Source organism: Silene latifolia, chromosome 8 (assembly GCF_048544455.1).
Source record: "Silene latifolia isolate original U9 population chromosome 8, ASM4854445v1, whole genome shotgun sequence".
Taxonomy (NCBI): Eukaryota; Viridiplantae; Streptophyta; class Magnoliopsida; order Caryophyllales; family Caryophyllaceae; genus Silene; species Silene latifolia.
The window spans coordinates 5928343-5943309 of NC_133533.1; the positions used below are offsets into that span (position 1 = coordinate 5928343).

At 34.6% G+C, this 14967-nt stretch overlaps 1 protein-coding gene across 1 annotated transcript; it reads right to left on the bottom strand.

The window, feature by feature from the left end:
* Positions 1 to 6832: 6832 nt before the first annotated feature.
* On the bottom strand, positions 6833 to 9753 carry LOC141594020 (senescence-specific cysteine protease SAG12-like). The gene is made up of 2 exons (XM_074414238.1): positions 9211 to 9753; positions 6833 to 7513 (listed from the first exon to the last, which is right to left on the bottom strand). The coding sequence occupies exons 1-2, from the start codon at positions 9665 to 9667 to the stop codon at positions 6921 to 6923; spliced, it is 1050 nt and encodes a 349-aa protein (XP_074270339.1). The 5' UTR covers positions 9668 to 9753; the 3' UTR covers positions 6833 to 6920.
* Positions 9754 to 14967: the final 5214 nt, after the last annotated feature.

The following is a 14967-nucleotide window of genomic DNA, read 5'->3' on the forward strand; positions in this document are numbered from 1 at the left end:
CAAAATACTACGTATTATAAATGTATTATTATTTTGAGATTATGTTAGACCCGTGCATGCAATTTGCACGGGTTTCTTTATTAAATTTGTTATAATAAAAAAAAAAGGCATAAACTGTTTACTTTCTAATTCTAAACAATATAAATCGATCAACAAAATTAGAAAATTATGAATAATAAAAAAATATCTAATATAATTATAAATATTTGAAATAAAAAAAGTCATACATACATATACATAAAGTCAAATAACATGAAATCATTCGCTCAATAATACACTCATTGGACCATGCAAAACGGTCGACAAAACTTTTCTCATAAGGTTGAATCCACAACTCATACAATTGATCTTAATTAAAATCGTCTTAACTTAAAACGTCTTGCATAGGTTGTTTTATTTAAATTAGTTGTAATATAGTCCCGCCCACCCTCGTAAACTGAATGTCCATCCTAATCTTATTTCTCATCAATCCATATATTTTTCATGTCCTCAAATTTGAATTGTGGTCAACTTGTTAATTTGTCCACCCCACCCCGAAAGCCCAAATATTCATGATCAAATATGGGTTATCCAAATATTTAGTTACCCATATATATAAATAACAACCTTAACCCTATTTTTATTTTTATTATCCACCTCTCAACCCCAGGCTCTCACCCACCCACTCTATTACTCTTATTTTTGTTAGTCGGACGCCTCACATCTCAACTCATAGCCACCAAAAAAAATCATCTCAACTCATCATCTCTTTTTAAAATTCTTCATTTTCACTCCTGCCTTTCCTTAATAACAAAAAGAGAATATGAAAAGTTATGAAAATTAGGAGATCGTAAGTGTTGAAAATGAAGCGATTGAAAGATGAAGGCAAAAGAGTGAGAGCGGTAAAATTGGGAATTTAATTTATTTTTTTCTTGTATTATAAATGTATTTATTCAATTATTTGACTCATTATTGTTTTTGTTGCATACGAAGTAGTATTATATTTTTCTTTCACAATATTATATTTTTCTCATATTTTTAAATATTTTACTGTATTTTATTTTTTTTGGGGTATAACAATGATATTTTTGTAGAAAGTGTGTAATTAATTGCTATTCATAGAACGTGGGATCTCTTTGAAATAAAAGAATTTTTCATCCCTAAAAATCAGGGACCAATAGGAGCATTCTAAATGCTTCAGCTTTTATAATAAGGGGATTCAAAAAAATATTTAGGAAACATAGCAGAATTGATGAATGATGTTAAAGAAACCGAGATTTTCAAATGCATGGAAGAAATTTGAAGAGAAAATTCAAAAATAAAAATAAAAACATAAACATAAACTAAACCACATATTACATGTAAAACTAGTTTTAAACCTGTGTAAAAATGCATGGATTGTAATAACATATGCTATTATTGGATACATGAACATATAAATGAGTGTTATTAAATGTGCAATGATATGAGTTTGTGACATTATAAAATAAGTCTATAATTGAAGATTCAACGTACATATAATGTAAGTAATGATTTTCATTCTGATGACATAATACAGTCATTACGGGCTGCTCTTTAAATTTTGATATTCAAAACTATGTAACTCCGCCACTTCACTTAGTTGTCGTGTCGCGTGTCTGACACGATACAGAATTAAAAAATTCGCACAAAATAGTCATATCCACCACTCGACAGTCGACAATAACCCTCACAACGCCCGTGCCAGAGACTCAGGGTAACCCAAATTATAAAGATGTTAATTAATACTAATATAATTAGACGAGCGAACTATTCTCAAGTAACAAAATAATACGATATTTATTTTTATAAATTAAATAATGTCGGGTGACTTTAAGAAATGTTAACAAAATTGAAAAGACAATTGATTCGTAATGTAAATACTTACCAAATTTTAAAAGTAGACAATTATTATGGGATAAATTTTATAGTAAAGCGGACAATAAAATTGAAATGGGGGGAGTAATTGAGTATTACCCCCCCAAAAAAAATTGGGCTAAGCCTCACTAAACTAATCAGCCCGGGACCCAGGTGTATCAAATTAATTTGACTTTCCATATATTTCAACCCTAATTTTATTAAATGCACCTCACCCTCTTCCTAAAATCTTTCACTCTTCTACTTCCTTCAAGCTCTATTGCTCTCCCTCACTGTAACAGTGTAAAGTGTAAATCTCAAATTATTTACATGATTATTTTAATCAACTTGTCATGACTCTCCAATCTCCATTTTATTATCCCTCCTAATCTCATGCTCTCCCTCAACGGAAAAATAAGGCCAAGAACAATGAGATTCCGTTTATCTTTTCTCTACCTTCTCAGTCTTATTCAACTTGAACTAAAATTTTGGATTTCAATTCATCCTTCTTGAAATACTTTTCACGTGTTTTGTGTGTGATATGATAAATCTTAACCACCCGCATCTATCTTATGAGGTTTGATTATATTATCAATTTTCTAATCATTTTTGGCAGTTTTGTACCCTTTTAGGCGTCTTTTTTCTGCACTTAATACAAAAATATGAATTTCTTAATCACTCAGATTAATTTATTTTCTTAATTATGATTGTTTTTTACATTAATTAAATAGCTTTTGAATACTTTTATTATGGGAATATTCTTATACCTTAATTAAATGAACCATGAATAAAATCTGAATGAAATCATGAAATGAATGAGATGGAAGGGGCTCTCATCGATTATCAATCGATCAATGGTAAGCCCTAAAATTATTTTAAATTTCAATCAATAGTATGCATATCTATTTTCTATTCAATAAAAGTCTCCCTTTTGGTGAGAATCGTTTTTCCGTCCCTTATTTCGGGGTTTTTCCATTTATTCATGGGGTTAGTTTCATTAGTAATATAGTCAAGAGTAGTTCCTTGATGGTTTGCAGCGTGTTCTTTCAAAGGGTAAAAGTAATTTGTCAACGATCTTTGGAACCAGTCAGAGGTAAATTTTATCTCATAAATCAAACGTAGGATCCCCTCAAAAGCTACATGAAGATAGCGATAATAGGACGAGCCGAATTGTCAAATGCTGTTTTGAGATCCCTAGTTTATAAGAAAATTATTTTTCTTTGGTTTCCATTAGATTTGTTTCCGATTATAATTATTCTTTGTAAGTGCCGTATGACTTTCTATTAATGAATTGTTCTTTTCTCTAAAAAAAAAAATTAAGTGAGAGAGTAATTAAATCAGTGGAATGTACATGGGGTCCCTACCAAAAGAATATTTGTTTTCAATCCTAAAATCTAGGGACCAATAAAATTTCTTGAAAAAAACCTATCTTTTATACTATGTAGACATGAAAGTAAAATAAAAACAGAAACAAGAATAAATGTTGGGTATATACCCGTGTAAATTCCTCCATATGTATGCAATATATGCATAACTGATGTAGATATATAAACGGAAAAGAAAAACACGATTCACACATTCAGGATAAAGAAGGAGTTTGAGATTAAGTTAGAAAGAAGATTAACGCATGGGGGATGACTTTATACTTTGTAGTGAAAGCCTATTATTTACATGTTGACTCTAAATTACTGATAAGTAAGAGTAGAAAAGTGAATGAATGCACTGAGGTGAGATAAACAATTGTACAGTCTTGATGAATACGGAGTAATCCGTATAATATAAGGATTTTTCTATCATGTGCCCAATGCCAATATCTCATGATATTTTGAATTATGATGTGATAATTACCACATCCCCCTACTACTAAAAGAATAAAAATTTTGCTTAATTTTCCCTCCAAAAAACATCTAACTAAATAAGGTAATAAATAAAATTTTCTTTCATTACATTATTATCTTTTCATTGAATATATTCTTATAAATAAACTCTAAATTTTTAAATAAATTTATAATTATGAATTTTTCATTAAAATAAAATAAAAATTGATATTAAATTATAAAATAGAAGTTGCTAAATTTTTCAGTAATGCGATAATTATTACGATAGGGAATAACTTGACACATGCTTACTATTAGTTTCGTGACAAAAAATATTCACTAAAAAAAATTCACAGCTTAAATAATTTTTTTTATTAGTTTTCCATTTCATTTTTTTTGTTTCATATCAAAATACAATTGAGTGAACTGATAAATAATTAATAAGGTTCAAATTTAAAAAGTATATAAATCCTCCTATATACTAAAATAATACAACTTCTCTAAAAATTTTCCTCCAAAGTGCTCAAACTTATGTATGGAAACAAATTAGGTTTTTATTTATTAAACTAATTTTCCATTTAAAATAATATATACATAAAAACTATATCTCCTATTATTAACTTAGTGACGAAAAAATATTTTTTTTAAAATAAGTTGATGTAATTAAAATATTTTCATAAAAAACACAATTCATGGAATTATTCAATTCTTTTGATTAATTTTAGTATTAGCTACTTTATATAAAAATTTATGAGATCTAAATCTAAAATCTATAACTAATACACTAAAAATTAAAAGGCCTATATTTACCGCGCATTTGCGCGGGATCTACACTAGTTTAGAGGATTAATGGTGTAATTCTTTCCTTAAATGACTCCTTAACATGTGTCCATTGGGCACATGATAGAAAAACCCATAATATAATGGTGTAGTTAAGGTTTAGTTTGTTAGAAATTAGAGGAGTAGGAGACTAGGAGATGTCAATTTGAAGTTCAATCCTAGTAAAATTCTAAAAACAGAGATTTTTTTTTCTTACTAGATTTATGGAGATGTCATATAAATAGTGTTAACTAATTAGGAAATGAATATGTTCACAATATATTTTTATAAATGTGCATTTTACATATATGTTCGGCTCACAGTTCGTTTGATATGGTTTAATATCGAACCAAAGTAGAATAAATAGATGGACCATGGGTATGGTCCGCTCCTGTTCGAGCCAAATTGCACTTTGTGGTCCGGTTTTCGCTTCAGATCATTAAATGAATGCCCCTAGATAATTGTAATGAGAGTGTAGGGTGTGAGTATATATTGTATTATGGTTCTTATGAGATGGATTAATTAAGAACGAAATAAAAAATGAGTCCGGGAATAAGCGTTCGGACCAACCCATAAAAGAGGGTAACTGGGTGAGGGAGAGTATTTATATAAGCTTGCATGACTAAATAAAAAAGGGGTCAATGATGAGTCTATTAAATCGGACAATAATATAATATTTTATTTATTGCTTGCATGACAATTTATATAATTTCAGCAATGAGCGTCTTGGTGAATTGTTATCTATTTTTATTTTAAGGCGTACTATATATTATTCATTTGTTATCTATTTTTCATTTTGTGCAAGTATTAGTGAGTGGTTAATGTGTGCAAGTGAATAAAGTGATCATTACATTCTTATTTTAATGGTTTATTTCACAAATGTTTGTTACATTAAATTTATTAATAACTCTATTAGAATTTATAAACACACACATTATTATATTACCTTTAATTTTATTACTTTATTTTCGAGTATTTGTAACGTTCTAAATTACTTTTACACTTGGTACCATTGTTTGCATCAGATGATATTGATTAGTAACTTAAATTATTTTGGTACATTGAATATCCTATTATAAACTTACTTAAATTTTCATGACATTGAAATTTAGTAACACTCATTTATATGCTCATGTATCCAATAAAAGCGCATATTATTACGACCCGTGCATTTTTTTGCACGGGTTTAAAACTAGTTTTTTGTAAGGATGCCCTTTCTTGCTTGTATTTGTCGGGTTTATGCCCTTTGTTTTCGGGGTCTCATTGTATCACCCCATGATTCTTTTGGGTTGACATTTTTTTGTCTCCCTTGTTTGATTTCGGGTTAGCCTCATGTGCTACCCTCCCTGGTTTAATTTCGGGTTAGCCTCTTGTGCTACCCTTCTTTTTTTACGTGCTGAGAAGAGTATTGTTTGATGTGTGGGAAGCAAATAATTTTTTTGTGTGTGATTTTTTTTCCATGGGAGGAGATAGGATTAATTTGTTATTTGTTATTTTGATGTAATAGCATTGCCCAGATTTAACAGCCATGAGCTCTGATACCATTTGTTGGTGTATGAGAGAGTATAAGAAATAAAGTGGAGATTAGTTGTTATTTTGTTTAGTTGAAGGAATTTGTTGTGTATTGATTGTTTGTAAAAAATTTGGATACTTTAAGGTACGTAGGAGGGGAGGTCCTCTATTTATAGAGCTCATCCTCCTTCTCTTACATCCTAAGAATTCTCTAGATTAGGATATTCTAGAATGACCTAGACTGGGTTTTTCTAACCTATGCCCACTAGGCATAGGATAAGAAACTAAAATAGGAAAGAATTAAATGTTATTTTTATGGGAAATTGCAATATCGGGGGGAGTGGAGCATCCCATGGATAGTGTCAGTGTCACTTGCATATTGTGAGAGATGTACTATCCGTCTTCAGCTTTTATGTACTAATAAAAAGAAATTAATCCATTCACACAGGCCCTAAGGGCACACATTAAAAAGCCATAAAAGGATAGATTCTCAGGATAATTTCATTAAAAATGGTAACAATGAGTTCATCTCTAAATTTATCATGAAATTATATTGAGAATCTTTCCTTTTATGACTTCTTAATGTGTGAGGCACACGTTAGAAAAACCCTAATATTATAAAAACAAAGGTGAATTTAGTAGAAACAAATAAAAATACATAATTCTTCAAAAACATAAACTATATTTGTACACAATTAAAGTATCAATTGTACTTATGTACATCTTTCATTCTTTCCAGACATAAATATGTACGTACATGAATATCTTATATTCCTATGTACAAGAACTAATAAGAACACAATAACACAATTGACACATACGATACCAATTAAACAAGACCACATCCAAGCATTATATACAATTTAATGACCTAAGTATGTATATCAATAATTCACGGGGAGCAAAGGGAGTATGTGATCAAGCAATTGGATAAGAAGGCATCATAGCAATCCCACATAAACCTTCACTTTTACCCTTAACACCCCTCATAATCCTCATGTACCCTTTCTCACCCCACATAGTTCCCCATGAATTTTTCACTAACCAATAATTACTCCCATCCTGAGCGACCCCGTATCCAATAACCGTCACAGCATGATCTAACTCGTTTCCACACTCGCCCTTAAAAACACCCCCAGAGTAAAATTGAAAGTCAAACCCGCTTCCCTCAATCCCAACAGATATAGGTTGGTTAGTCGCGGCCTTGAGGAGGGCGTCCTCGTCGTTCTGAGGGACGTCCTCGTATCCGGAAATCGAGGCCACAGGGTCAGATGCTTGGTTTTTGTTACATGTGCCATCGGCTGCCTTGTAGGGGTAGTTGGACTCGGTGGTTAGGCCGCCGTTTTGGTGGATGAAGTCAAAAGCGAAGTCCATTAGACCGCCTTCACAACCTGTGTCGTATTCCGTGTCGCAGTCGACGAGCTCTTGCTCGGAGAGTGAGATTAACGCGCCTGTTTTTAGCTTGTGTAGGCTCTCTGTTGCTGCCACTGCTGAAAATGCCCAGCAACAACCTGTGGCATTAAGCAAGCATGCATACACCTCAGTCATTTATTTACTTTAGATATTCACTATGAGGAATTGTTACTTAAAGAGTTAAAGGTAAACAAATAATTAAAACGGAGGAAGGAATTAACTAGTAACTACGTAAAATCTAAATAATGTTCTTACTACAGTTGACTTGCCAAATAAATTTTCACGATTAAATATTCTTACTACCATCTCCCTTAAGACAAAGATATCCATCTTAACTAGTTTTATACCCGTGCAAAAAATGCACGGGTCGTAATAGCAGGCGTTTTCATTAGATACACGAACATATAATTGAGCGTGATTAAGTGGTCAATACCGTGACAATATAAATAGTCCATATTTGGAGATTCGAATATTTGATAAATATTATATTAATTAGATTTGAATATTAGATAATGTACAACCGTATTTTATTAGAATTAAATTAAAGGTATTTGACATGTTAGACCCGTTGAATGTATGTAATTGCAATATTTTATGTAAATTGTGACATTTTAACCTATGTTTTAACATAAGTAATTAAAATAAGAATAAGAGATATGAATAAGAATTGTGTTGAGAAAGAGGGTAATTAAATAAAATAAGAAAATATGGGGGACCCACATGTAAAAACTCAGCAGCCAATCAGAAGTCAAGAAAAAACTCAGCTTTTATACTATGTAGATGTTAAAACAACTTAAATATCACCTTTTATGAGCATACAAAGCCCTTTGCTTTACTCTATGCCGCTAGCTATGCGTTCTGTTTTGTGTTTTTCATTCCACATAGACATATTTAACGCATCTTAAACTTAAATCGTATCATTATATCCGTTTTGAATAAGAATTCCCGTTCTGAAAAAAATTCTGTCCTAAGAGATATATTTGACTTTGGTCTTTTACGGATATAAATCTGTCCTAACCATATATGCTTTTGGTATTAAATATAAAATAAAATAATAAAAGATAGAATTACTGCTCCCTCTTCGTCAGTGAATAGTTTACACTTGCTTACTTACTTTATTTTGGGAGGGAAAATAAAGTAAGTGTAAACTATAACTGTTCATGGGTCATCCCGCCCATTAGGCCCGCCCGTCCAGCCCGCTTATTACGTGGGCTTGGACAAGTATTTTTTACCCGAAAAATTAACAGGGCGGGCCAAGCCCAGCCCACCAAGTTAAATGGGCGAGTATGGACAACAAGAAAATCCCGTGGGTCGGCCCATTAGGCCCGTTTATTATTTAAATCCTTTACTTTTACTCTTAAAAAAAGACATTTTCAAAGAAAATTGTATCAATTTTATATGGATGTGGAACGCTAAAATAATAGGTAAACTATAACGGTTCAAATATAACGAAAATATTTATATATTGGGTAGCCTTATATATTTTAATTAATAAAACATCTAAATTGAAGTTTCGTGGTACGGCCCATTAGCCCATGGGCCGCCCGACTTTTGACTAAAGGGCGGGCAAGGGCAAGAATATTTGGCCCATAATTAAGGTCCGACCCGCCCACTAAGGTCTTAGGGCAACTTTTTCCTTCATAGCCCGGCCCATATCCGGCCCAAGCCTGCATTTGAACAGCTCTAGACTGTACTATTACCTAGGTCGGACGGAGCATAAGAGTGTTAGTACTAAATATCGTCTGAAAATAACGGTCGATGATTAAGGAAGGGGTTAGCACGTAGTAATTCTTACCGCATTGGCCTTGGTCTTTTACGGGAGTAACAACACCTTCCATCCTCCAATCCATTGTTGATGAACTAACGGTAAAATTTTCGTATTTAAATGACTTGGATTTTGATTTTGACATAATTTGTTTAGATAATAAGTCTTTATTAAAACCGGTACGAGAAGCTTTAAACTCCTCGTTGGTTAAATCAGCAAATGCATTAACCCCTAGGGTAAAACCTCTATTGAGGCTATTCAATTCCTCGATACGTTTCACATTTTCACTGAAAATTGTGAAACGGTTCGATTTCTCGACAACATCTTTATAAACACGTCCATGGAGGGTCATCCATTGTTCGTGTCTCTCAATCATGGACCGAGTCTCGTCGTTTAGGACACGAGACTCGGCTATTTGAGAAACCGAAAGAACTACCATAATCGTGAAAGCAACTAAAAACCATGATTTTTGATGTAGAAAAGCCATTAATGGATTACTAATTTACTAATTGAACTTAAATTGTTGTTATTAGTAAATGTTACGTATGTTGTTGCATGCATGCATAAATTTGGTACAAAGTAGTGAGGTTTTTATATGCAAAGTTTGATGTTACCGTTGATTAATAAAACAAATTAGTTAAGCTTGATATACTTAGTAGTTCACAAATTATACTCCACGGCCGTCGTACAATACGACTGTAAATACAAAAGTGATCATTTTATGATAAAAGATAACCACTATACATTTTTATAACATACTCCCTCACATCCACTCTTTTCTTCCTCTTTAAAGGGGCACGGAGATTAAGGGTGAGGAGTATAATATTGATAAAGATATGAGTGAGGTTTGGTAATTGGAGAGAGTTATGAATAATTAGGATTAAATATTAATAAAGGAGATGTGTGGGGTTTGATTATTGGAGAGAGGTATGAATAATTAGAATTAAATATTAATAATGGTTATGGTGGGGTTTGATGAGTGGAGAGAGGTAGGAGTATAATATTAATAAAAAATTTCTCAAAAAAGAAAGAAGAAGAAAACCTGAATAATCCGTTTTAGGAAATAGGGAAGAAAAGAGTGGATGGGAGGGAGTATGATACTATTGGTCAAAATGGTTACAAAGTACTTCTCCCCACAAAATGATCAGATTTTGTCGTAAAATGATCACTTTTCATCGGTCGCATACTGTTAGTAGTTTTCCTGAATCTACATGCCTTATAGAACTCTCTGACTTAGAGACTTGACCTTTTACGTAAGTTGATTATTCCATTAGGGTATTTTTCATGCAAATAGAGAATGATGGATTGTATAAATGTACTGTATATAATATGTAGAATGTCGTACAAGTAACTAATTAATTAGGACTTATATATAAGGTCTAATCACTAATGTGTCAATAAAATGAATGCGTTTTGTTTACTCAAACTTTTTTGATTATTGAGATCGAATTCGCTGTATGTTAGCCTTCAAATGATACACGCTATTGCTTGATGAGGCGTGGCCTTGATCACATGTATCTTTTTTTTTTTTTTTTTTTTTTTGGCAAATGATAATAAAGGGGTCCTACATTCTCATGGCCTGACGAGCGAGGCCATGAGCTATTCTATTTAACCCTCTAGGTACATAACAAAAACATAAACAATGAAAACATGCAAATAAAGGATAGATATCTTCAAGTATCCCTTTGATGAGGTGGTGTTTGCGTTCTATTCCTGCAAGTTGATATACCACTTGAAGACAGTCAGACGAGATATCCAAATGCAGAATACCCCGATCACGTGCCCATGTTGAAGGAATATGTCCTAAGACATTTCTGGCAATTACTAACTATAATATAGGATATTTTATAGAGATAATTATTATGTTATTTTAGTAAATCAGAATTGTTTGCTAGAGAACACTTATGGTAATTAATCACAATAAGATTGGATTAATGACTAAAATAATACAGTATAATCTTATGAGGTCACACATATAAGCACAATCGGGAAATATTAGTCACAGATATGAGGCATCGATTTTAGAAAAGGAATAAGAGTTCTTTCCTTATTCTACCTAAACTATATTATGGTATGCGATACTATATATAAAGGGTTCTAAGGTGATGGAAAAAGATGATGAAGTTTTTCCATAAAAACCACAAGGGAGAAAACATATTGTTCTTCCTATATATCGCTTGCCTCAAGCACCCATAAAAGTAAGAGAGTGATATTGATCCTTCTCTTCCATTCTAGTAGACGTGGGTTTCTGGGTTGTGCTTGTGGACCGAGTAGAGGGCCAACTAGTAGGGCTCTCCGATCTCTCCTATTTATGAGCTATTTGTAGAATTTATGCTTCAAGAGGTAAGTATTCCTTTCGTCTTATATTATGATTCATATTATCATTATGCATGTCATTCTAGGATAGATGTTAGGAAATAATCTCCTGAAATTCCGCTTTCACATCTATATACACATGTCAAAACCTTCATAATGCGTAGTGCCTCAGCTTGTAAAGCGAACTCCGCTCTTGTCTTGGAGCCCCCTTTTAATAAAGTATTGATGGGTGGTTTGATTTAGGTCGTCACGAAATCCTATCAAACAATATTTAACACTCAACAAACAATTTAGCAAGTAGTAACTAGAGGTCGAATCCAAAGGATGGTTAACTTTCAAGTTGAGTAAATTGCAATGTTTAACAAGGTGCTTGTAATAGTGTCAACGGTGTCACAATTGATTGGTATGAGATGAGTGGAACAACTATAACTAAAATAATTGAAATGTAAATTATTGAAAGTAAGAGCAAGTAAAGTAAATAAGGATCGATGAAATCAATAAGAGAAAAGTACTAGGGTGTCATGGGTTCATAGGGATGATCAAATGGTAAATCCAAAGGGTTTGAGTTGGTTTGGTCAGGTCATGGTATAGTAGAGGAGGGACTTTTTGTAATACTCCGTATTTTAGCTGGAGTACTCGGTCGAGTACTTGGTGTAAGGATTATGAAAGATTGAATTTTATTGCATAATTACAATGAATACAAGAGGACCTTATATAGGATTACAATACATTGGAGAACAAGAAAACTATCAACTAATATTTACCCTAAAACTAACCAAAGAAATAAGGTAAGTACAAATATATGGAAAATACAATAAAACGAATATTGGCAATAATTACGAATGCGAATTTACGGAAATATTCCTAATAGGCTCCCGCAAGATGGACGACCCAAAGGCGAGACCGATCTTGGACAGCAAATAAGAAAAGCGCGGTTTTGGAAGAGGTTTGGTGAGAGCATCAGCAAGTTGATCATCACCGGAAATATGTTGAACGCGAAGCTGACCTTGTTGGACCTGTTCACGAACAAAGTGAAATGCAAGAGCCAAGTGTTTCATCCGAGAATGAAATACAGGATTAGCAGAATAATGAGTAGCACTGAGATTATCACAGTAGATAACCGTTGGTGTAGAAAATGGAACACGGAGTTCAGTAAGTAGAGAACGTAACCAAGTGAGTTCAGCGAAAGTAGTAGCAACAGCCCGGAATTCGGCCTCAGTAGAAGAGCAAGCTGTTTCTTGGATGCGCAAGAGATAGCATTGCGACCCAGATAAGTGACGAAACCAGCCGTAGAAACAAGAGAGTCACGGTCACCAGCAAAATCAGCATCACAATAAGCATGAAGACGAGGAGGAGAGGAGCGATATAGTTGAAGGCCAACATGAAACGTGCCATTCAAGTAGCGAAGTAAGCGTTTCAAAGAACCCCAATGGAGCTCGGTTGGTCGTTGCATGTATTGCGCAAGCTTATTAACAGAGAAAGCAATATCGGGACGAGTAAATGAGAGATATTGAAGACTGCCCAATAGAGCTCGGTACTTAGTAACATCAGACAGTGCAGGACTCCCATCGTGGTGAAGGGGGGGGTACGGCCAGTGGTGTAGAAGCCGACTTTGACTCAAGCATATTGTGAGCGTGCAATAAGTCGTGTATATATTTTGATTGTGTCAGAAGGAGACCCGTGGGGTTGGGAGTGACTTCGACGCCTAAAAATACGACAAGGTGCCCAAATCTTTGAGTGAAAACCGTGTAGCGAGAGACGCAATGAAGGACGACACATGTGTCGGGTTGGAGCCAGTGACATAATGTCATCGACATACACAAGAAGATAAATGGTGTGCAACGGCGTCGTGTATATAAATAAGGACGGGTCAGCGAGTGATGTCGTGAACCCGAGACCCAGCAAGTGTTGTTTAAGTGTCGTGTACCAGGCATGTGGGGTCTGTTTAAAACCGTATATGGCTTTAGTGAGCTTACATACGTAGGTGGGGTGTTCAGGATTTATAAAACCCGGTGGTTGTGACATGTAAACATGATCAGAAAGAGCACCTTGTAAAAAAGCATTATTAATGTCGAGTTGGCGTAAACACCAACCCTTTGTAAGAGCAATGGCCAGTAAAGTGCATACCGTGGCGGGTTTTACAACGGGGCTAAACGTTTCTGAGTAATCAACGCCCGGACGCTGCAAAAAACCTTTCGCAACTAAGCGAGCTTTGTATTTGTCAATGGAGTTATCGGGTTTGTACTTGATACGATAAATCCATTTACAACCAATAGTATTGTAGGATGGGTGAGGTCGGACAAGGGTCCATATTTTGTTGGTTTGTAAGGCATTGTATTCCGCAATCATAGCATCACGCCACAAAGTATCGACCAAGGCTTGCTTGGTGGTATTAGGTAAACGAGATGGGGGAAGCATGGTGGCGAGTTTTGCATACTTTGGATTGGGTTTTCGGATGTTGTTAGATAGGCGAGTGACAACTCGCGGAGGAGGATGAGGTGGTAGGGGGTGGTGTCGTTTGTGGTGTGGTAGGGGTGGTATGGACAGGGGTTGAGGCTGTCGAGGGGGTGGTAGGGGTAGTAGTGGGAGGAGAGGAAACAGAGGAAGGAGATGCGGGAGGTGATGGTGTCTTGTGTCGAGGAGAGGTGGGGTTCGATGGAGGTGTGGATTCAGGGTGTGGGGGTTAGGTGGCAGCGGAGGGTTCGTGGAGTTGTTCATGGAACCAGGAGGAGGTGGTGAGGGACACGGTGGAGGTGGGGTCGATTCATTGTGAAAGGTCAGGGTAAGGGTAGCAGTTTTCGACAAATTTGACATGACGAGACACACAAAAGTTTTGTTGAATTGGTTGTGGGATCGAGACAATAAAAGGCACTTTGTGTGGGTGAATATCCAACAAACACACATGGTTTTGAGCGAGGTTCTAATTTATGAGATGTGTAAGGACGAAGCCACGGATAACATAAGCATCCGAAGCTACGTAGTTTGGCATAGTTAGGGTGATGACTGAATAAATTGAAGTATGGAGTCGAATTGTTTAACGTAGCCGTGGGTAGACGGTTGATGAGATAGATGCCAGTGGAGAACGCATGAGGCCAAAAAGTGGGTGGAAGCCGAGAGTGTGTCAGGAGGGACATACCGGTTTCTACAATGTGACTGTGATGGCGGTCGGCGAACCCATTTAATTCGGGTGTATGTGGCAGGGTGGTGAGATGACCAATACCTTGGTTATTAAGAGTATGTGCCATTTTGATATACTCACCGCCATTGTCAGAGAAAATTTGCAAAATAGGTCGTTTGAAATATTTTTCAACGAGTTTTTGAAAATGAATGAAAATGGTGGTTGCATCGGATTTCTTTTTAAGAGGATATAACCAAATATACTTGGTAAAGTGATCAACAAAGATAATGTAATACTTGAAATTATCATAAGAAATAATAGGAGATGACCATACATCGGTGAAAAGCAAATCT